The 19,708-nt window shown below is 55.8% G+C and overlaps 7 protein-coding genes across 7 annotated transcripts; 5 read left to right on the top strand and 2 right to left on the bottom strand.

The window, feature by feature from the left end:
* Positions 1–42: 42 nt before the first annotated feature.
* PHYSODRAFT_352879 (hypothetical protein) lies at positions 43–2,578 on the top strand (the record flags this gene model as incomplete). The annotated part of the gene is made up of 3 exons (XM_009538577.1): positions 43–1,296; positions 1,367–1,498; positions 1,574–2,578. Exons 1-3 carry the CDS (start codon positions 52–54, stop codon positions 2,576–2,578), a joined length of 2,382 nt encoding a protein of 793 aa, XP_009536872.1. The 5' UTR covers positions 43–51.
* Positions 2,579–2,885: 307 nt separating this feature from the next.
* On the top strand, positions 2,886–8,281 carry PHYSODRAFT_340414 (hypothetical protein; the record flags this gene model as incomplete). Its single annotated transcript, XM_009538578.1, has 16 exons — positions 2,886–3,061; positions 3,567–3,710; positions 3,780–3,851; positions 3,925–3,996; positions 4,073–4,141; positions 4,212–4,316; positions 4,384–4,452; positions 4,523–4,576; positions 4,641–4,981; positions 5,165–5,295; positions 5,369–5,443; positions 5,528–5,717; positions 5,804–6,753; positions 6,864–6,902; positions 7,564–7,814; positions 7,924–8,281. The coding sequence occupies 16 exons, from the start codon at positions 2,886–2,888 to the stop codon at positions 8,279–8,281; spliced, it is 3,096 nt and encodes a 1,031-aa protein (XP_009536873.1).
* Positions 8,282–9,416: 1,135 nt separating this feature from the next.
* On the top strand, positions 9,417–10,469 carry PHYSODRAFT_565325 (hypothetical protein; the record flags this gene model as incomplete). Its single annotated transcript, XM_009538579.1, has 2 exons — positions 9,417–10,211; positions 10,284–10,469. The coding sequence occupies exons 1-2, from the start codon at positions 9,438–9,440 to the stop codon at positions 10,467–10,469; spliced, it is 960 nt and encodes a 319-aa protein (XP_009536874.1). The 5' UTR covers positions 9,417–9,437.
* Positions 10,470–10,610: 141 nt separating this feature from the next.
* On the top strand, positions 10,611–11,516 carry PHYSODRAFT_348194 (hypothetical protein; the record flags this gene model as incomplete). The annotated part of the gene is made up of 2 exons (XM_009538580.1): positions 10,611–11,088; positions 11,169–11,516. 2 exons carry the CDS (start codon positions 10,611–10,613, stop codon positions 11,501–11,503), a joined length of 813 nt encoding a protein of 270 aa, XP_009536875.1. The 3' UTR covers positions 11,504–11,516.
* On the bottom strand, positions 11,484–15,474 carry PHYSODRAFT_262749 (hypothetical protein; the record flags this gene model as incomplete). Its single annotated transcript, XM_009538581.1, has 2 exons — positions 11,484–11,534; positions 11,692–15,474. The coding sequence occupies 2 exons, from the start codon at positions 15,472–15,474 to the stop codon at positions 11,484–11,486; spliced, it is 3,834 nt and encodes a 1,277-aa protein (XP_009536876.1).
* A 985-nt stretch (positions 15,475–16,459) lies between these two features.
* PHYSODRAFT_319235 (hypothetical protein) lies at positions 16,460–18,158 on the top strand (the record flags this gene model as incomplete). Its single annotated transcript, XM_009538582.1, has 3 exons — positions 16,460–16,764; positions 16,840–16,974; positions 17,078–18,158. The coding sequence occupies 3 exons, from the start codon at positions 16,460–16,462 to the stop codon at positions 18,156–18,158; spliced, it is 1,521 nt and encodes a 506-aa protein (XP_009536877.1).
* Positions 18,159–18,567: 409 nt separating this feature from the next.
* On the bottom strand, positions 18,568–19,023 carry PHYSODRAFT_306522 (hypothetical protein; the record flags this gene model as incomplete). Its single annotated transcript, XM_009538583.1, has 1 exon — positions 18,568–19,023. One exon carries the CDS (start codon positions 19,021–19,023, stop codon positions 18,568–18,570), a length of 456 nt encoding a protein of 151 aa, XP_009536878.1.
* Positions 19,024–19,708: the final 685 nt, after the last annotated feature.

Consider the following 19,708-nt stretch of genomic DNA (forward strand, 5'->3'; position numbering starts at 1 on the left):
GCGTTTTGAATATTGGTGCCGCCATTCCGCACTCCTCCTGCTCTCGGCGCCATGGCGTCGCTGCTGGACACGACGATGGAGGCGGCCGAGCCCGAGCAGCACGCGGCGCAGAGCAACAGCAGCAGCAGCAGCCACCACCTGCTCTCGACGTCTCCGGCCGACGCCGAGCCCGAGACGGACGCGCCCGAGGACGAGGACGACGACGACGAGGACTTCCACTTCAACGCGCCGTCCTACTACGACCTCAAGAACCCGGCGCTCGAGCGGCGCTACGTCAACAACGCGGACGGCTACTTCTCGTCGCCCGCGCCGTCCGCCAGCTCCTCGTCCTTCAAACTTAATAAAAACTCCAGTAAAAGCTTTGAGGAGGAGATTGAGGCTGACAACAATGAGGACATGGAGGTGGACGACATGAACGCCACCACCAAGATGCTGGACACGACCATGGCCGGCCCAGAGGAGGAGGAGGAGGCAGAAGAAGAAGAAGAAGAGGAGGACGTGCAGGAGGTGATGAACAGGAGCAACCTGCTGGACGACCGGGAGGAGAGCTTCGAGGAGGTCTTCAGGCACTACGCGTCGTCGTCGCAGTCGTCCGCCACGTCCTCGTACCTGCTGCACGAGCTGGACACGTCCACCCACAGCTCGACCCACGGAGGAGCAGGAGGACACTTCTCCCCTCACAGCTCGCAGACCTCGTCGTCCTCTGCAGCGTTGAGAGCAGGAGCAGGAACGGACTCGAGCGCTGGACCGTCCAAGAGCAGAGACGGCGTCTCGTCCAAGCTCATGCAGCCCACGCAGTCGTACTTGAGACGCCTGCAGGCCGAGCAGAGGATGAGGGAGCAGAGCTTCATGGAGGACGTCCCCGTGGAGGAGAAGCCGCACCGCGTCACGCGCCCGAGAAGCCCCAAGCTGCACTCTAAGCCGCGCTCGAGCAACCCGAAGGACCCGTCGCGCATGAGCAGTACCAGCAGGGAGCTGCTCAAGATCCAGGAGGAAAGACTGCACCTGCAGCTCGAGAAGCTCAAGATCCGAGAGTTCCACGAGAAGACCAAGGTGCAGCGCCCACCCACCAACGTGCACCAGCGGTCGACCAAGCAGCTCACGGTCCCGCAGACGCCGCACTTCCAAGTGGATAATCGAGTTCGTCGCTTGCACAGTAACAGTGAGAGCAGTGTTGGAAGTGATGGATCCGCGAAGGAGACGGCAGAACCGCCCATTGCTGCGGAGAAACTGCTGTCTCGAGATTTCTCACTTCCGGCGCCGCCACATACCCGGGAAACTCGGCACGCGTTGACGGTAAGAGGCGTTTAGTGACAAGAGTGTTATGCTTCTGAGACTAATGATGTGCTCGTTGATAATGTTGCAGACACCACACTCGCCGCAGCTCCACACGGCTACGCGTGCAGCTCACCGCCCACCACCAGCTCCACTGTCGCGTGAGGAAAAGAAGCCCGCTGTGACTAGTTACAGTCGCCCGAAATTTGGTGGTCTTACACAGGTTCGAGTTCGTTCTGAGTGCGCCTTGCTGTGCTGTAAGCTTACGTATTGTTAATATTTTGCTATTCTACTGTAGCCAATGACTCCGCAGCTAGAAACAAGTCGACGAGCAGCTACGCATCGCCGGCCAGTTGAAGTCGTCGATCACGACGCCGAAGAGTTGGCCAAGAAATTTCACGCTCGGCCTGTGAACAAGAACATTCTGCAGCCGAAATCGTACCCTCGGTACTCTCCGGCGAAATCGGACAGCAAAGCCCGTTTAACTCAGCCAGTGGCACCGAAGCTGCCGACTAGTGCACGTTCGGTAACCCGTCAAAGCGCAACGGATCGAGCTGCTTCAGTCGCCGCGGAAATGGAGCGTCACCGTAAAGAGCGCGAGCAACGAATGAAAGCTCGTCAAGCGGATCAAACTACTCAGCTAAGATCGGGCCCACCGTCTGTCCGTCGCCCTGTGATCCCGGAAACCCCACCGCTCAAAAGCATTCAATTGCATCGGGAGTACCAGGAGAACTTCCGCCGCAAGATTGAGGCTGAAGAGGAGGAGAAAGAGAAGCAGCGCCAATTCAGAGCACAGCCAATGCGTGTGACGTCGACTCCTGCTAGATTCGAGGGATCGACAAAGCCACTGACTGAGGTGAAGCCGTTCGAGTTGCCTGGAGAACGCTTCCACGAGCAAGCTCGCGAGCGCTTAGAGCAGAAGCGCCGGGAAGAGGAAGAGCGCGCCGCTGCTTCAGGAAATTTTCGCGCGAAGCCCATGCCAGTGTTCGAGTCTGACAGCGTCCAAGTAGTCTCCAGTGCCAGGCCCCTCACTCAGACTGAGTCCCCCATGCTGGCAACTAAAACCCGTGCGGCAGAACGCGCTGCCTTTGAGGCGGCCGAGAAAGAGCGCCGCGAGCGAGAGGAAGCGTTCCGTGAGCAACGAGAGCAGCAGGAGCGTCAGCTGAAGGAGGAGGAGATCAAGCGCATGCGCCGCAAAGAGATGATTTTCCACGCGCGGCCTGTTCCAGAGGTCAAACCGTTCCAGCCGAAGCGTGACACCCGGCCGCTGACGGAGCCAATTAACCCAGTTACGCACTCCTAAGGCGATAGAGTCCAAGCCCGAACTTCACTTACGAGTGCCGGAACCACCCCAAGAGAACAAAAAGCGGGGACAGCAGCGACGGAGCAGCCTGGTCTACTCTGCTCCTTGTTACATGACCGCTCCCCCATGTACCTTTACAGACCACTCGTCTGCGAGACGATCGACCGACAGAATAAACCGCAAAGTGCCAAGAAAATGCAGTTTGCCTTTGACTAATACGCGGGTGGTGGACTGTCCCCATCCTATTTGTTTCTTATTTGTTTCGTGTAGAGTGAGGCTTATCGCGACTCAAGTATTGTGGAGGAAGATGAAGGTGCTGACATTGCGGTTCCTGGTGATTCTCGTGCTGTTGGTGATCCAAGGCTGCGCTAGCGATGGGATCATGGACCTGCTGGCGTCGTTCATTGACCTGGAAGGGCTAGCAGAGCAAGCTGCGAGAGAAGCGTCGGAGGATGGGGTTGCTTCGAAGCCCGTCGACACCACGTATCCATTGGCGTCAGAGGAATTAGAAGTATTGATGCAGATGTACCGAACGTGCCGTACTGAGAGGTCTGCTGCGATGAGAACGTGGTGTACTGGCAGTGACGTGGACTCCGTTGGGGCTGGAAGAGACCATGACGTTTTGTGTCCGCAGGGCGTTCAGACGCATCCATGCAGTGGTCGCGTACTCCACGCCAACAGAAGCGCTGAAGAGGATAGAGTTGAGTTTTTGTGGCCGTGGGAAGGGCTTCGCTGCGATGCGTTCACCGATCCGACTACGGTGACTCACATGTAAGCACCTGCTATCACATTGGCGGGGATTTTGAGGTCCTAATGCAACCGCACAACAATTTAGCTATCTTCCGAACGAGGGCTTGGAATGCGAGTTAGCGGAGTTAGGTTTGAGCGTCATGGTGTCGCTAGAGCAGCTGTGGGTGTCATTCTGTGCATGACTTAGTTGTCAGGTACATCGTTTAACTGGAATGGTGTATTGTTTTCCTGGCAACAGAGATCTATCGGGAAACCAGCTTTACGGAGCGTTCCCGGCGTGGCTAGGCGAGATGACGCTGCTACGGCTGCTAAACCTCCAGGACAATCGACTCAACGGCGATATCCCGTCGTCCTTCGCCGACAACGATGCCCTAGAGCTAATGTGAGCCAGCCTTTATAACGATGGCGTCTTCATCTTGTGATTCTCACCAGTGCGTGCTTTGCAATGCAGCAACTTGTCAGGAAACAATCTCACGGCGACGACACTCAGCTTTTTCGATGCATTCCATCGACTTCAGCACCTGTGCGATTGATTATTGTATTTGAAAGCTTTCCTATCCGGTTTGACACGCATTTGCTGTGTTTGTATCGAGCAGAGATCTATCAAGCAACAAAATCGCACTGGAACTACCGAAGAACCTAGTTGCAAGTGAATTCCTGCGCTCCATGTACGCATGCGCTGCATGTGAGCAGAATAAATTCCCCCTCCTTGATGTGTTGGTAATAATGCTTGTCGTGCTCCAGAAATCTCAGTCACAATGCATTTTATGGAGATCTACCAGAGCTCTCGCGATTCCAGCACTTGGAGTTCTTGTACGTGTGGACAATCGGTTATCGGAAGGAAGTATGATGCATCTTGACCGTGTTGCTTCAAAATGTACAGCGATATATCGTCGAACTACTTCACTGGGGAGCTTCCTCAAAGCATGTCGCTCTGGGGGCGAGAAGATCCGCACGACCCTGACGAGGATTCTGTTCTGGCAATTGTGTAAGTTCATCATTGTTGTGATTCTGCTTTGCTTGCCCACTTGTCCTCACCTTTGTTGGCGTTACAGGAACGTGTCAAACAATCTTTTTACGAGTGCTCTGCCGACGATTTTGAATCAGTCGTCCCTGCACCAATTGTAAGCGAAGCACAATTCTATAGTGGCTTATCAAAAGATAGCGTCGCTAACTTTTCCTGTTTCCCCGTAGCGATGTTCACACCAACAAGCTCAGTGGCTTCATACCGCAGCTCCCGCCGTCTTTGTAGGTCAACTAGTGTTAGTTGAAATCCTACAAAGCAGACTAACAATTGTGTATTGCATTGCAGACTGGAGCACGTGAAGCCTGCAGATTTGAGTGGAAATGACTTCTTGTGCCCGATTCCGCCCGCTTTGCTACCGAGCAGCCTTACTTGCGTCTGCGGCAACGGATACACGACAAAGTCGAGCCAACTTACTGCAACAAACTCAAATGGCGATTCCAGACAAGAAGCGATGCCTGCCAACGAAGCTGCTGAATTGTGCCTACCCTGCCCCGGGGGCTCGTACTCGAATGCCAGCACCAACCAGAAGTGCGCGTTGTGTCCTCCTGGATCTGCTCCATCGCGTTCAACTCATGGAGTCGCAGATCACTGCGAGTTTTGCCTCCCTGGCACGTTCAGCAACGAGAGTGGGTCAAACGCTTGCACTCCATGCCCTCCGGGGGCATTTTCGACTGGTATCGGTGCGACTTCATGCGATTTGTGCGACCCTGGAGAGTTCACAGCAGGCCAAGGATCCTCACGATGTGCACTTTGTCCGGTGGGAACCTTCTCTGATCTCATGGGGGCAACCGTGTGTTCTCCCTGTCCAGCTGGGTCGTATGCAGACACTGAAGGTGAGGCGGGGTGTTTGTTGTGCTCCAAGGGCACGTACCAAGATGTTGCTGGATCCGCGGAGTGCACGGCGTGCCCAGTGGGGTATGTTGCTCCCAGCGTTGGGCACGTGAAGTGCGTACCTTGTTCACCTGGAAGTTTTTTCGACATGGAATCCAAAGCTTGCACTTTGTGTCGTCCAGACACGTTTACTGCTGCAGCGGCACAGACTGAGTGCAACAAGTGCGGGGATGGACGAGTCGCAGAGAGTGCTGGAAGTGAGAAGTGTCTTGCCGTTGCCTCCCCCGGAAGGGGCTTCGAGTCTTCTGAAGCTACTTCAGTTGCTGTGAAGTGTGACGCAGGAACGTTTAACGATGGTACAAAACGAAGTTGCCAGCCCTGCACGCCGGGAACATTTGCAGCAGATGAAGGAGCCCAAGCGTGTTCTCCTTGTGGCGAAGGAAGCTTCGCAGCCAGTGAAGGCTCGTCGACGTGTGAAAAAGCCCCAGTTGGAGCGTATGTTAACAGTGAAGGAGCAACGAGAGCGGAACTGTGTCCACCCAACCACATAACTGCTATGGAGGGCTCGGCAGTTTGCACTCAATGCACACCACCATCGTTCAGTTTCCTGCCTGGAGGTGTCGAGTGCATTTCGGCAAAACCTGGTGAGGTGTACGAGCAAGTGGAGTGGCCCCGTGTTGCATTGACATTGGTTGGCGTTGTGCTACATGAAATTGCTGGCAAAACGTTGGAAGACCTGACCCAGACGTGGACCGACGTCTTGACGAGCTACACGGCGTCTAACTACCAGTTGCACGTACTGCAAGTCGCCCACTCGATCGTGTCTACAACTTCCACACAGATCCTCGTCGCGATAGAGACGAAAATCTCAGCAGGTGAAAAATCATCCGGTAAAGTTGGAAATGTTGTCAAAGCGGCTGAAAGTGCGCTTGGCGCCTTGCTGGACGAGCTCAATGGCTCGATTTATGGGAATGCAAGTCAAAGCGAAGAGCGGCGAGTTTTGGAGTTGGCAACTTCAAGTTCGTTCCGAAATGATTTGGTGCGGCAATTCGACCACTTGAAGTTGTTTGACGGCGCTTTGACGGCCGACATGGTAAACCTTTCAGTTGTCGACCCCGCGTTCACTTCAACCCGTGCTGTGGCCTGCACCCCGGGGACGTATTTCTCTCTAGGTGCTGAGTATTCAACTCGCGAGTGTCTTCCGTGTGCGGTGGGGTCGTTCTCTGCTTCGAGCGGGTCGTTGAAGTGCGCGTCGTGCCCTCGAGGGACTTTTTCGGCGCTCGAAGGGAAGGAAAAGTGCGATCTTTGCCCCGCGGGGTCTGATTCGGCGCCTGGAGCTTCGTCCTGCGTGGCGTGCTCGTGGTTCACCTACGACTGCAAGGGCTTCTGGGCCGACCTGGTCGTCGCTCTGTGTATTGGCGCTGCACTATTGCGCACGATCTGCAGGAAGGTTCGCACGTGGAGCGCAGGTGACAGTGGCCAGCGAGAGCAGGACGAAAGCGTGGCGCTCATGGCGGCCGTGCGAGCTCATGGTCGCACTTTGGACCAAGTGCGGTACGATCCGATGGTAAGTTGTGATGCCGTTTAACACTTCTTTTTATTATGACTGGCAGGCAAGGGGGGGGGGCTAAAAGTTGCTGTCGACAACTTTGTCAAATTTTGTTGTTGCTGTTGCAGCGCGAGGTCTCGGCGGATACGATGTTCGGCCACCGAGGAGTGTTGAATTAAAGTTGGAGCTCCCCCATCGAAGGATTCCAGTTGGTCGTTGCTAACTGAGACCGATGCAAGCTGCATGTGTATCAGTGCAGACGAAAATGAACTAATGTTGCAAGATGTCGGAACGCTCATGTGGCTCCATTCGTGCAACACATCACGGCGTCGCAACACTGAAACATTGAAGAATATTTTACTGCGTCCAGGCCGCAGTGAAAATCTCGCACTCATTGTAGGTGCCACCTTTTGCCATCACAGGATGCGCTACCGGTCACAACTTCAGCCATGAAGGCTGCGAATAATTTTTATCGACCGAATCGATTGAGGAAGCATGCAATACATCCGCTCACTTGCCTCCAGCTCTCGCTGGATTTGGCCCCAGGTGTCTCTAACCACCCGCGGCTTGAGAAACCATGTTGCGCTTGTTGCACCAGAATTCCCTTGCCGCCAGACTTGGTTTCACTATAGATGACTATTTTACGACGCGTCAACAGGGGAGCTGAAACTTGACCAAAGCACTATTTTGAGGTGGCCAGTCACTCACTTGGCAACAGTCGGCACGAACGCGAGCAGACCCGGAGGACGAGCGCGCGCAGCTTCCTCCCGCCGCCCTCTCGCTTTAGAGAGTGTTTAAAGAACACACAGACCCATGTTGGGCACGCAGGCGCCGGCAAGCAACTGGGGGAACTTGCGCACGGACATGGACAGCGTGCCGCTCTTCGAGCGCGAGCACCGCAACGACAGCCAGCTGGTGCAGCGCCTGCAGAACGAGCTGGCGGACGCCAAGCGCTTCGTGGAGGCGCAGGCGCGGCGCCAGAACGACCTCGAGTACGTGAACGAGGACCTGGAGCGCCGCCTCGAGCAGGAGGCGCTCGACCGCATCACGCTGGACGCACAGAAGGCCGAGGACGAAAAGTGCGTAAACGAAATCCGATCATTTCCCCTCCCTCCCTGTCGCTTTAAGTGACACCTAAACCGAAAAAAAAATCATCTCTCTAACTGATATGTGAACTACTTGCTGCAGACGATGGCAACAGGAGAAGGCGGCGCTGCAAGAGCAACTTAAGAGCTGGGAGGCGCGCTTCGAGGAGGAGACGCGACGCCGCTCCATGGCCGAGGAGCGCCTGCGCCGCGCCGAGAAGGAGCTGTATCGCATGCACCAGAAGAAGTACGACATCGAGAAGCAGGTGCGGCGCGAGGAGAGCGAGAAGCGCAAGCACGAGGCCGTGATCGTGCGCAGCCTGCAGTCCGACTCGCAGCGCGCCCAGCAGAGCGCTGCCAACGGGTTCCTGGACCCGACCGTGAACCCGAAGGACGCCAAACCCGCCACTGTGCGCACGCGGCAGGCGCTGTCCTCTGCTATGGACTTCCTGGGGGTCTGAGAGTGGAGGATTTGGAACGGTTTCTACAGGGAAGTTGAGGGGATCATCTCTCTCGCTTTCTTTTATGAGGGAGACTGGCTGCCCTCACTATTGGCCAAGTGTCACGACGGGAGGATCGGGAGGGGGAGAAGAGCAATGCGGCGTTGTGTTGCGGGGCGCAGCGCTGCGCTTGGCTCTTCGTGGGCGCGGTGCTGGCTGGCGCGTGTATTATAAGAGCAGGACGAGAACGGTAGCTACCCAGCCACTTGCATATAAGTTTGCGTTTGCCTCTTGGTTGTGTTGATACGAACTGTACAGTACAGTACCTGGCTGTAAGATAAGAAGTGGACTTGAACGTTGGGACGTCGCTGCCATCGTCTTCTTCCTCCTCCTCTTCTCCTCAAGACTTGGTGTTCTTATTGCTGGACGGACTCCATGTTCATGTTCACGTATCGGCAAACTTCAGGAACTCAGTGACGCACATGACGAGAGCCGTTTCAAACTGCAACCTACACTTGCACTTCTCGACATGGCTACACTTAGCTCAGCGTTGCTGATCCCTTCGTCACCACGACAGCATGCCGTCGCAAATGCTCCGATATAATGAGCCGCTCCTCGCGCGCGCGCGGCAAGCGCCTCATGACGTCCCAAGTTTCGAGTTTAAGCGGTTAGAGCCTGCTGCGAGACGTCGCTTTGCAACAACTGGAGCTCATGTAGAAGAGCGAGGGACGGTCTCACAGCTGAGGCTTCAGGCAAAACTCCCAACGTCGAGGCGTTTTTCGCGCTGACTCGACTTGAGCCCAGCCGCCGCGCGCAAGTGCAAGCAAGCGGCGAAACTCACTCTACTCGCTCGCTCACTTATCTACGCCTCTATGCCGCTCGCTCGTTCACGAGAGTTAGCTGGTCATCCGTCACCTTGTCACTTGCAACGCCCAGCTGGACGACAGGAAGCGCGCGGGCGGTGGAAAGGCAGCCTCTGCCGGCACCACCACACCACAATTGGCATCTCGCCACTCCGGACTTGTACATTCGCTCGAAAAATAGGTCCTCCCTGTGTAGTCTCAAGCTCACGGACGCCTCTGCCTCTCGCAAAGCAACCACTTTCTTATCCTCCACAGCGGACGCAGCTCAAAGTCTCCCACAGCACCAACAGGTCGCCACAACTCAACGCAACTCCATGCCGGTCGTCGTGGACACCATCCAGCCGCTGAGCGCCGCTACAGCCGTCGCGCTCAGCTCGAACCCAAGCCTGAAGCCCGACTCGACGACGAGCACGCAACTCGAGCACGCCGTCGCGCAGAAAGTCGCCGCCGAGCAATTGCGAGCACGCGAAGCCAGCGCGTCGGCCGCCGTGCTGGGCGCGTGCATGCCCGAGAACCATTATCTAAACGGCCAGGACAAGATGGTGCAGTTCGCGGGGCTCTACGTCGTGCGCGGCCCCACCGAGTCCAAGCACGTGCGCTACACCATGGACGTCGCCGTGGCCGAGCTGCAGCTGCGCGGCCGCTGCATCCAGCGCTTCCAGAGCTTCTTCCTGCTGCGTAAGCGCCTCCTCGAGGTTCTCAAGACCTGCCGTGGCCGGCTGCCTGTGCGCCGCAGCACAGTGGTCGGCTACGGCGATGAACCGCAGATCTCCGCCGGTGCGGAGCTGGTCGAGATGCTCACGCGCCCGCGCTGCATCCAGTGCCCTGAGTGCGAGTCCACGTACCAGCAGCTCGCGGCCGTCAAGTTCCCGCGGCGCACGCTGTTCCCGCCGAGTCTGCAGGACGTCCAGGAGCGGTCGCAGATGCTCGAGATCTTCCTCGACTACTGCGTGCGCATCGCCACGACGTGGCCGGCGTGCAGACGCAGTGAGAGGCTGTTCGTTGCCACGCTGGGCAAGTTTCTCGGCGTGGACCTGCGCGCGCACATTGCCAGCCAGGAGCTAGGATCGTTGTCGGAAGCTCACAAGGTTGTCAGGGTCAGCGTTACCGGTAACAACCAAGAGGAAGGCGAAGAGCAGGAGGACGAACAGCCAGAGAAGACCGAAGAAGAGATGATGGTCTACCTGCCGTCGCCGCACGAAGTGGCCAAAAACTCCAACAACAGCAACGACTATGAAGAAGACGAAGACGACCGCAACTCGGAGCCAGACTTCTCCTTCATCTCAGACCCGTCCAAGGAAGGCAACAAGGACGGAAAGTTAGCGCGTTCCCAGTCGCACTGCTAAGGTGAAGACTCTCGTTGATACATGTGCATCAAGTCAAGATACATGTTCTTATCCTAAAAAACATCCTAAAACTTTGCTCCAAACGGCCATAAAAAGAGCACGGTCTCACTTCAGGATTGCCAAGAGCCTACAAGTACATGTATGAGCGCTGCGGAGCTGGCTGCGAGTGTCCACGCCGACGGGTTCGTGGCGTTGCCCATTGCAGCCTATGGACCCTCGTCCTCCGATGTGGAGCTGATGCGCACTCAAGTGTTCGCCCGCTACGAGGAATTCCTGGCCGAAGCTGACAGGCAGCAGCTGGACTTGACACTGCGCGAGCACTCGGAGCGACTCCCGGGCTTCTACGCGCGCGAGGGCGGGCGGATCGACATGCAGCTGAGCACGTCGGCCTTCCAGACGCGGCCCCAGACGCCGCACACGGTGGAGACTGTGCACTCGGTGGATATGAAGCTGTTGGAGGAGATGGCGGACAAGTGGCAGCCCGTGCTCAAGGAGCTCTTCGGCCCTGCCAATAAATTCCACCTCGAGTACATTGGCTGCGTGCTGTCTCGACCGGGAGATAGTGACCAGAACTGGCATCTTGATGGAGTGCACCGCAACCAAAAAGTCCATGAACCTGGTAAGAAGTGTTAGGATCAAGGTCAATATTTTCCTCATTATTTAGGATCTGTAGGTTTCTGACGAACTCATGTCTTCTAGTTGACCGGCTCAATGTGTTTGTGCCGCTGGTGGCCATCACGGAGCTGACCGGGGGAACGGAGATGAAGAAAAAGTCGCACATCCACGACAACGGAGCTCGCGGCACGGCGTTCGAAGGGTACGAAGACTTGGCCAGTGTCACGGCCTATGTGGAGGCTGGGACGCCCCTTGTCATGGACTATAGAGTGTGGCACCGAGGTCTCGCCAACACGAGCGAGAGCACGGTGCGTCCGCTGCTCTACTTCAAATACGCCAAGACTGCAGCGCCCATGGTGACGAAGAAGCCTGTTGCTGGAGAGAAGAAGAGGAAAAGGATCACACCGACGCTGGTGTAAGATAATGGAGGTCAAAAGACTTCGAGATCACCTGCGTTTTGGGTCTATTTCATGCTTTCAAGCAGTGACACAGTGGCCTCGAAGGCGAGGAGTTGGTCTGAAGACAGCGCAGCTTGAGTCCGGATCTTGGCAACGCGCTCAGGACGCACAACTCCGCGCTCATCACTTAGCAGCACTGTGCTGTTGACGTCGTAGCTCAGAAGGTGGCCCCAAATGGCTGGAGACGCCTCGGTCGCTAGTGTCTGCGCGAAATGCTGGCGCGCGAAACTGAGCGTGCCGCTGTCCTCAGCGAATAAGTAGGCCACGAGGTGGTGGATGGCGACGGAGTAGCCGAACACACCCTTGGCAGGCGACAGCTTCTGCTGGCACACGGCCAGCTGCATGAGCTGCAGCAACTTGTCATCCACGACGGGTGATACTCCACCTCGCGTGCATCGCTTCAGTAGCTGCGCGCTGGACACTTCAAAGGGTGACAGCGTGTGCAGCTGATGCGAATCCTGCAACTCCTTCCACACGAACTTGCGCAACTGCAGAGGGAAGTCACGGGCCAGCAGCAACGTGACGCACTGCGCGAAGTGCGTGTTGCCGAAGGAAGACGCCGTGAACTCGGCCATTAACTTCTCCACGAACGTCAGCACTTGTTGGTCATCCGACGAGAAGGACACCGCGTTACTCGTCGGAGCCGGGTCGACCTGCTCCCCGGACTCAAGGCTCTGGAAGCGCTTGAGATTCCGCAGGATGCCTTCGTACAGCAGCCGCGAGTCTTCAGGTGAGCTCAGGATAGGCTGGACCAGCTTCGGAAGCAGTTGACGCAGCGCCGCGTCCACGTGGTCATCGAAAAGTACGTCGCTGCCAGCGAAGAACACGTGCATCAAGTGGAAAAGCTTGTCCTCCGGGCGCAACTCAGCGATGGAGGGGATAGACGACATCTGCGGCGCCAGTCGCTCGAACTCGAACACAAATCGGCAAGTAGCACTCACGATCAGCTTCATCTCCTCGCTCTGCGCCCTCGTCGGACCCACATCAGCCTGAGACTTGCCATCCGCACTGCTGCTGCTATACTCGATACGGGACAACGGGCACACCATCCAGAAGCTCGGCAGTGGCAGGTTACTCGGGATATACGACTGCTCCTCTAGAGGGAGGCGCAGATGATGCGAGAACATGGTAGAAGCCGAGACACCAGTGAAGATCTGCGCCGAGTGGGCTTCCTGCTCGTGGGGAGCGTTCACAAGCGCCTGGTAGATTGGAGTCAATACGCGGCTCATGCGCGTCGAGTCAGCTTCGTCACTGAATACGCCAAGCAACTGGAGCGAGCTCTGGTGGAACAACACACTTGCAAACAACCGCGCGATCAGGTACTCCGCACCGCCACCAAGACGCTCCACCAGGATCAACGCCTGGTGGTACACCTTCTGCACGAACTCGGCGTTAAAGTTGGCAGCATCACTCTTACCATCAGCAATGAGCTCTCCCAACAGTAGCGTAACTTCACAGGCTTGTATCAACGTAGTGCTGAATGTGGACGAAGAACTTGCAACGGCAGAGGTTGCTGCAGCGACTAGAGAGCCCTTCACTTCACGCGAAAACGTCTGCACGACCTCCTCGTCATCCATGTCATCTGAGAGCAAGCCGTTCACCACAATCTTGCGGTGGAAGCGTACAAACCCAAGCAACAGATCTCTCTTGGCCACCGTATCCTGAAGCCGCGGAAGGAGATCCCGCGTGACCTCGCGTGACTGCACCAGCCTGAACACCTCGATCAGAGCGCTGGTTTCCAGATTGTACTTGGTAGCGTGGGCGCTTGCCGCGGCGAGGAATCTAAGCGTCGTGGAAAGCAACACGATAGACTTGACGTTATTCAACTCCGACACGTTCAGCAGCGCACGGATGAGTTGGACAGCCTCATCCTTCGCAGCATTCAAGAAGAACCCCATTTGGTTGAAATAATGCTGCGCTTCATGCACCGCTCCAAGCCCACAAAACGTTTCCAAAGCCGAAAACAGCGCCGAGTTTCGAGCAGCTGGTGCTCCTGAAGCATTCTGCATGAAGCCCGACAGAGCGGGGAACAAATACGCGAAGCAGTGGAAGTCGAGGCTGTATCCAAGGAGGACGCGCCAGATCCGAAGGCTCTCGACTTGCATCTTCCCGAACAGAGCTGCTGCTTCCTCATTTTCTTCGCCACTGGGGATTTCCTTCAACGCGAGGAAGCCCTTTGTGCTCTGAATCAAGCCGCTCGAGATCAAAGCAGAAGCCACGCTGCGTTGGCCTTGGCACACAACTCGCACGAGCTTCAGGGCCTTCAGGGTGAGCTGCAGCGAGCGAATGTTGCCCTCTTGGAAAGTCAGCACCTGTTCATTCTCGAGGTATTGCTGCTGCAGAAGCTTCATCAGTCTTGCGTTCGAGCTGATCTCGTGAGCAGCACGCGGCGAATAACTAGCCACTGCGATCAAAATCTCCAGCATCTTCTCCGTGGCGAATTGATCTGGCAGCTGGATCGTCTCAAGAATGTACCGCAGTCGCGTGCCCAGGTCCATGTTGAGGAGCGCCTGCACCGGATCCAGCGCCGCCAGATCTTCGTCACTGATGCTAGATCCGTCGTCAGCCTCGCTCGTGTCAATATAAACCACTTCTTCAACGGTGTTGGCAGCGTAGTCCTTGCCTTGCGCTCCAGACACAGCTCCATTTCGATGAAGATGCACTCGGGGCGGAAGAACCACGTTGCCACGCACCAGTTCCGGCAGATAATCCTCTCCATCACTTCCAGTAACAACGGGGACGATAAAGGCGTGCAGCGCGGATACTCCTGCACTCAGCGCCGTGTAGTTCTGGTCGTCGAGCACGATTCGCAGCGTGATCGCCATGTCGCGAGGCAACACGCGCGGCGCCACTGGGAGCGACGCTTGCGCCTGCAGTTGACGCTTGTGCAGGATCTTCGCCACGACAGTGAGTGCCAGCGCGCGCTGACTAGCGACGGAGCTCCGCGCAAGGTGCAGCAGCTCTGGAAGCGTGTACCCCGCAGCGTCCGGGTCGTCGCCATGGTGAAACAGTCCAGAGTGCGCGGGCAGCTCCTCATTTGTCGCGTTAAGCACATTTCCGTCCATGTCGAAGCGTTCCAGCGTGGCGTCTTCCACCACCGGACGCGCAATCTTCTTGTGGTGTGCAGCCTGGCCGTCCTTCTTCTCCTTGGTGCTCTGTGTCCAGTCCAACTTGGCGCGCTCTTCAGCGGGCAACAGCTTGGTCTGCTCTTTCAGCTCCTCCTCCGTCTTCACAGCCGCCAGACTCTTGATCAACTCCTCCTTCTGCACCTGCTCCCTGTCCTCCAGCTCCTCCTTCACCACGGACGCTCCAATCACCACCTTCTTCTTCTTCTCAGCCACCACGTCACTAGAGACAGCAGCAGCAGCAGTAGATACAGCACTTCTCTCGCTCTTCACCGTCTTCTGGGCGCTCTTCTTGCGTCGGTTCTTGAGCTTCTGCACCAGCTCCGGGTCCAGCGTCCTCAGCAGCTCCTGCTGGGCCTCCAGGATCTCCTGCGGACTCATCTCCTGCAGCTTGGCCCTGCTCGCAGCGTCGATGTCCCTGCTCTCCTGGTCCAGAGGCTGCTGCTGCTCCTGTGGCGGCTCCTTGGCGGCCGCAGCCTTCGCCTCTCGCCGTCTGCGCCCGAAGAGGCTCTGGCCAGGGCCGCGCCGCTTGACGGCGGGGAATCCCGAGGCCTCTGGGGCGATGACGAGCGATTTCTGGCCCACGGGCGCCACCTGCCGCTCCACGACGCGCTTGAGCACCTGAGGGGCGTCGTCTGGGGCGGACTCTGAGGCGGCGGAGGGGGCCTTTGCAGCGGAAACTTTGGGAGGAGCCCCGCGCCTGGAGACTTTAGCTGCGGGCGCCTTCTTCTGGCTCAGGAACTGCTCCTGCTCGCGCAGAAGCTGCGCCAACTCGGCGTCCATGTCGACGCCATTCGAGTCGCTCATGATGATTGCGAATGTTGACCAACGTTTGTAGCTCGCACAGGTTTTTGTGGGACGCAGTCAAACAACATGGTATTTATATGGTAGATTACGTTTTTGTGGCTTTCATGTCCAAGACGCGATATATCGGGCCCGATTTGCTGGAGGGCTCCGATTTAGCAGGAGGGGCTGAGGGAAGCAAACTATATCTGGCCCGATTTGCGTCTGGGGGCTGCGAGTTGCGAAGCAGGGGCCAGAAATGCCGCTTTTCGCCGGCAAAAGGGACCGCCGCGAAAACATGTCTGGGGCCCTCTCAGATCGGCGTGCACGGAGTTGTAGCGGCGATGTTCACACAGGTGATTTAGATGGCCATAGTGCTATAAAGTGGCTATATACAGTGTACTATTGTCCCCAGTGTCTTGCAGTTCTAATGCGTCATGAGAGGTGGGGAGGTATGTCCAACTTGGAATGCCTCCCCTCTGAGCCTTATGCTACTAATTCAGGTCAGATATAGCTAAATTGGACTAACCGATCATGTAGGAGCTCTATTTTATATAAATCGGACTCCGAGATAACACGTCAAATCGGGCAGCAAAATAGTTGAAAACCACAATAGCTGTTGTGATTTCCGGGAGGTGACACAGATTACCGCCCGCAGAGTAAAAAGGGTGGACCTCCCAAGCTCTCAGAGGGAGGGACTACTCTCTACACCGTCTTTCGCAACGCAAACACCACAACTGTTCTGACAGCACCGTAAGACCCTCGCTAGCACCGAACGCGCCCTGAGGGCCACTGATTTAGGGAGACTCGAAACTGCAGAACTACCACGAGCACCATTGGCCTGAGGGCAGCACTCACGAGATACTTTGGCCAATTCGAACCGTAGATTACCCATAATTTCAACCAATGAAAAGTAGAGTCGAGCTTCACCCTACCAACAATCCCAGCATCCCTACCCCCCCCCACTGAACACCATGGCAAGAGCGACCTGGTCGACTGCTACGTGTGCATGCTTTTAGCGCCCCATGCCATGCGCTTACAGCGCTTGCTCTGCGCGTGCAAGGCGAGCGTGGATGTGACGATGGCCGCGACGTGCCCCTGGCGATCTCGCGTGATGACGTGCCAAGTCCAAGAGCTTGTCACCGTTGAGGAGACGTACACGCACACAACACCGGCTCGAGCTCCCCGCAAGCCCGTGCTGACTCCTCAAATGAAGATCGTCGTGGTGGACTGGGCTCAGCAAGGCCTCAGGCCAAAACGCATCTGGAACATGATTCTACAGCACTTCAATCTCAACGAATTGGCGGCGCCATGGTGCAGCGTTTTGTTCATCACCACGTCTCGGGGCGGCTAGGAGGCATTCGCGAAGCTGTGCGGCGCAAGGTACAGGTTTACCGGTCACGAGGAAGAGGCCGTCACATTCACGTTTACGACGCACAGTGATGCGACTGGCCGCCCGGTGACCGGAAACGGGAGCGACGCTGACCCTTTCGTGCTGGATATCAGCTCCAAAAACAATGCTTCGTCGCGCTGACTAAGACCCAGCGTCGTTCATCTTACACGTAGATGCAACCTACAAGCTGACATAAGTTGACTATTCGGGCATCGTCGTTCGGATCTCGGACAGAGCACGACGCTTCCACCTACAGGCGATTTTTATCGTCTCGCAGCAGCAGCAGCACGCCGAGGTGCTTGCTCTGCTGCGATTTATGTTTAAGGATGTGACTGCCAAGCCGCTTCGTGTGCGTTACGTCATGGGTGACGCCGACGCAGCCCAGTGGAGTGCTGTGGACGATGTTTTCGGTGCGGGCAGCGATTACGTCTATCTGATGTGCTACCTTCACGTGACTAAGAAGGTTTTCGAGAAAACCCGCTCGATGCGCACGGACACGACAGCGGCCGTGATGAGTGACATCCATGACTTGCACTTCGCAAGAAATGACGAGGCTTTTGAGGCGGAGCTAGCCAAGGTGCAAGAAAAGTGGGAGATGACGAAAGAGTTGAAGAAGTGTTTCGGCTACTTTTCCAGGGTGCGGTTGAATCAGCGCTTTCGGCGTTGGCAGTGCTTCCACACACCGTGTGGTTTTGGTACCACAAACAATCCATGCGAGACCTACAATGCTGCAGTCAAGCGGGACGTGACGTTGCGCCGCAAGCTGAAGATTGGCGCCCTGATCCCCCAGTTTCTCACGCTCTGTGAAAGTGAGGGTATGACTGCAAGGACGTTTGCGACGGTCTATGAGCTCGATGCTAAGCTGGTGAGGCGCACTCGAGCGATGACACATGCCGACTTACTCTCGCTACACTCTACGATGAAAAGTAGCATCGCATTTCTTCTCTCGGATAGCTCAAACGAAGACCAGGCGGATGTGGTGAGGGTTTTGAGCTCTCCAGCCCCGCGCGTGTATAACGAGACGCGGCGCAGGACACAAAAAGATCTCCATGTGTCATCTCAGCCCAACAAGCTCACTGCTAGCATGGAAACACGCGCAATGCCTACGCCAGGATGGGCAGTGAACATGAAAGACAGCTCGTGCCCCTGCAACTTCTGGATCAACTATGGGTCCTGCATTCATGTACTTGATGGTATGGAGATCCGATGTACTACTGACCAGATGGGCAGGGAGACGTTGGTGAACCGCAGCGCTAGCACTCGAAAAGGCACATCGGCTAGGGTGGGGAGGCCCAAGAAGAACAGACAAGCTTGAGAGAGAGTAGATTCATAACCAGTACTCAGCAGGTTAAACATTCGTCTAAATACAACTGCACCCTCTCACACGCGGAGCTTTTTCAAATGTAGATCCAGCTACATTGATGCATCGTAAAGGTGAACGGGCTTGTAAAAGTTGTTCTACCAGCTATTTACACGTACGGGAGGGTTACAATAGGGTACGGAGATGTTCAGGAGCATCGGTGTGCGCACGAACCAACACATCAAAATAGGCTGCGAAAAGAAAAAAAAAGCTAATACTAACCTCAATGAATCGAGGATAGACGAATGTAGTACTTAGTGAAAAATGGTGTTAAACAAGTTATTTGGTATGCGTGCATAATGCTAAGTCACCAAGGCTCTGGTTTGGTTACTTCGTTTTAAAAGATAGGCTGCGAAAACAAAATTTACGCGCAAAATGGATCAATATATTCCCAAATTAATCCTCTTAGCCAACTAGGTTTCCTCTTTCTGGCGCGCACCTTCTCCACCCTCTCTTGCATCTCACGCTTTATGTCCTTCGTTGCCGCTGCCCCAACGCGTGCCTTCTCCGACTTCTTCGCTTCCTCGAAATCCTCCGGGTTGTAGTCGCCGTCCTCCATCACACTGTACGCAGATAGGAGCGATTCCCACGAGTCTCGTGACCCTTTTTGAGCGCCGCATGCCACCTTCGTCGCGTAGTGAAATGAAGTAACTCGATCTTGCTTGCAGACGATGACGTCGCCGAAGATCCCATCCCACTTGTCAGCTTCCGCGGTGCCTTTTTCGTAGACCCGGAAGACCGAGTGATAGACGAGGTTGTTAAGGACAACGACGTCACCCGGCTGTTGCACCATCACACCACTACCGGGTTCCAGCAGCATCCGGTTGAATGAATTTTCCTTGTGACCGTAATTGAACGTGGTGGGCTGCACAGACTCCTGAGGAAAGAAGACCCATATCTTGAATGCGGCCTTGGCACACGGAGGGAGAAACGACACGAACCCGTCCGTGGTCCATGTGGATCGGTGACTCGCGGTTGCCTGCCTGCATCCAGCACTCCGACTTGTACACGTAAGCGCTACGCCAATATCGAGCGGTTGACAAAACGCAGCCGTATTGGGCGGAAAAGGAACCACCGTAGCATAGTTTTGGTGACTAACAAATCCATGACCTCAGAAACATGAGAGTCAAAATTATCGGTGAGGAGAACCGTGGGTCCTATGACTGCTTTTTAGCAAGTTTCGTACGTAAAATTTCCACCTTACAGCGTCTATTCATTCCTTATTTAGGATTGTGTAGTAGCAGACCACTTCAAAAGTGGGAACATTTTAAAAATTCCCACATTTCCCATTTTTTTGGCAAATTGCGAATCCGATACAATCTCTAATAACGCCCCACATAGGGTGGAAACAAATATTAGTAACATTCCCACCTTTTAGCTGTACCCATCTTCGGAATATCAGTGTTTATGTATTGATTCCCACTTTTCCCACATCCTGCCTCCAGAATAGGTCACTTCCTGATAGAATGTGGAAAAAGTGACTTGTCCCACTTTTTAAGTGGTCT

This window comes from Phytophthora sojae (assembly GCF_000149755.1).
Source record: "Phytophthora sojae unplaced genomic scaffold PHYSOscaffold_12, whole genome shotgun sequence".
NCBI lineage: Eukaryota > Oomycota > Peronosporomycetes > Peronosporales > Peronosporaceae > Phytophthora > Phytophthora sojae.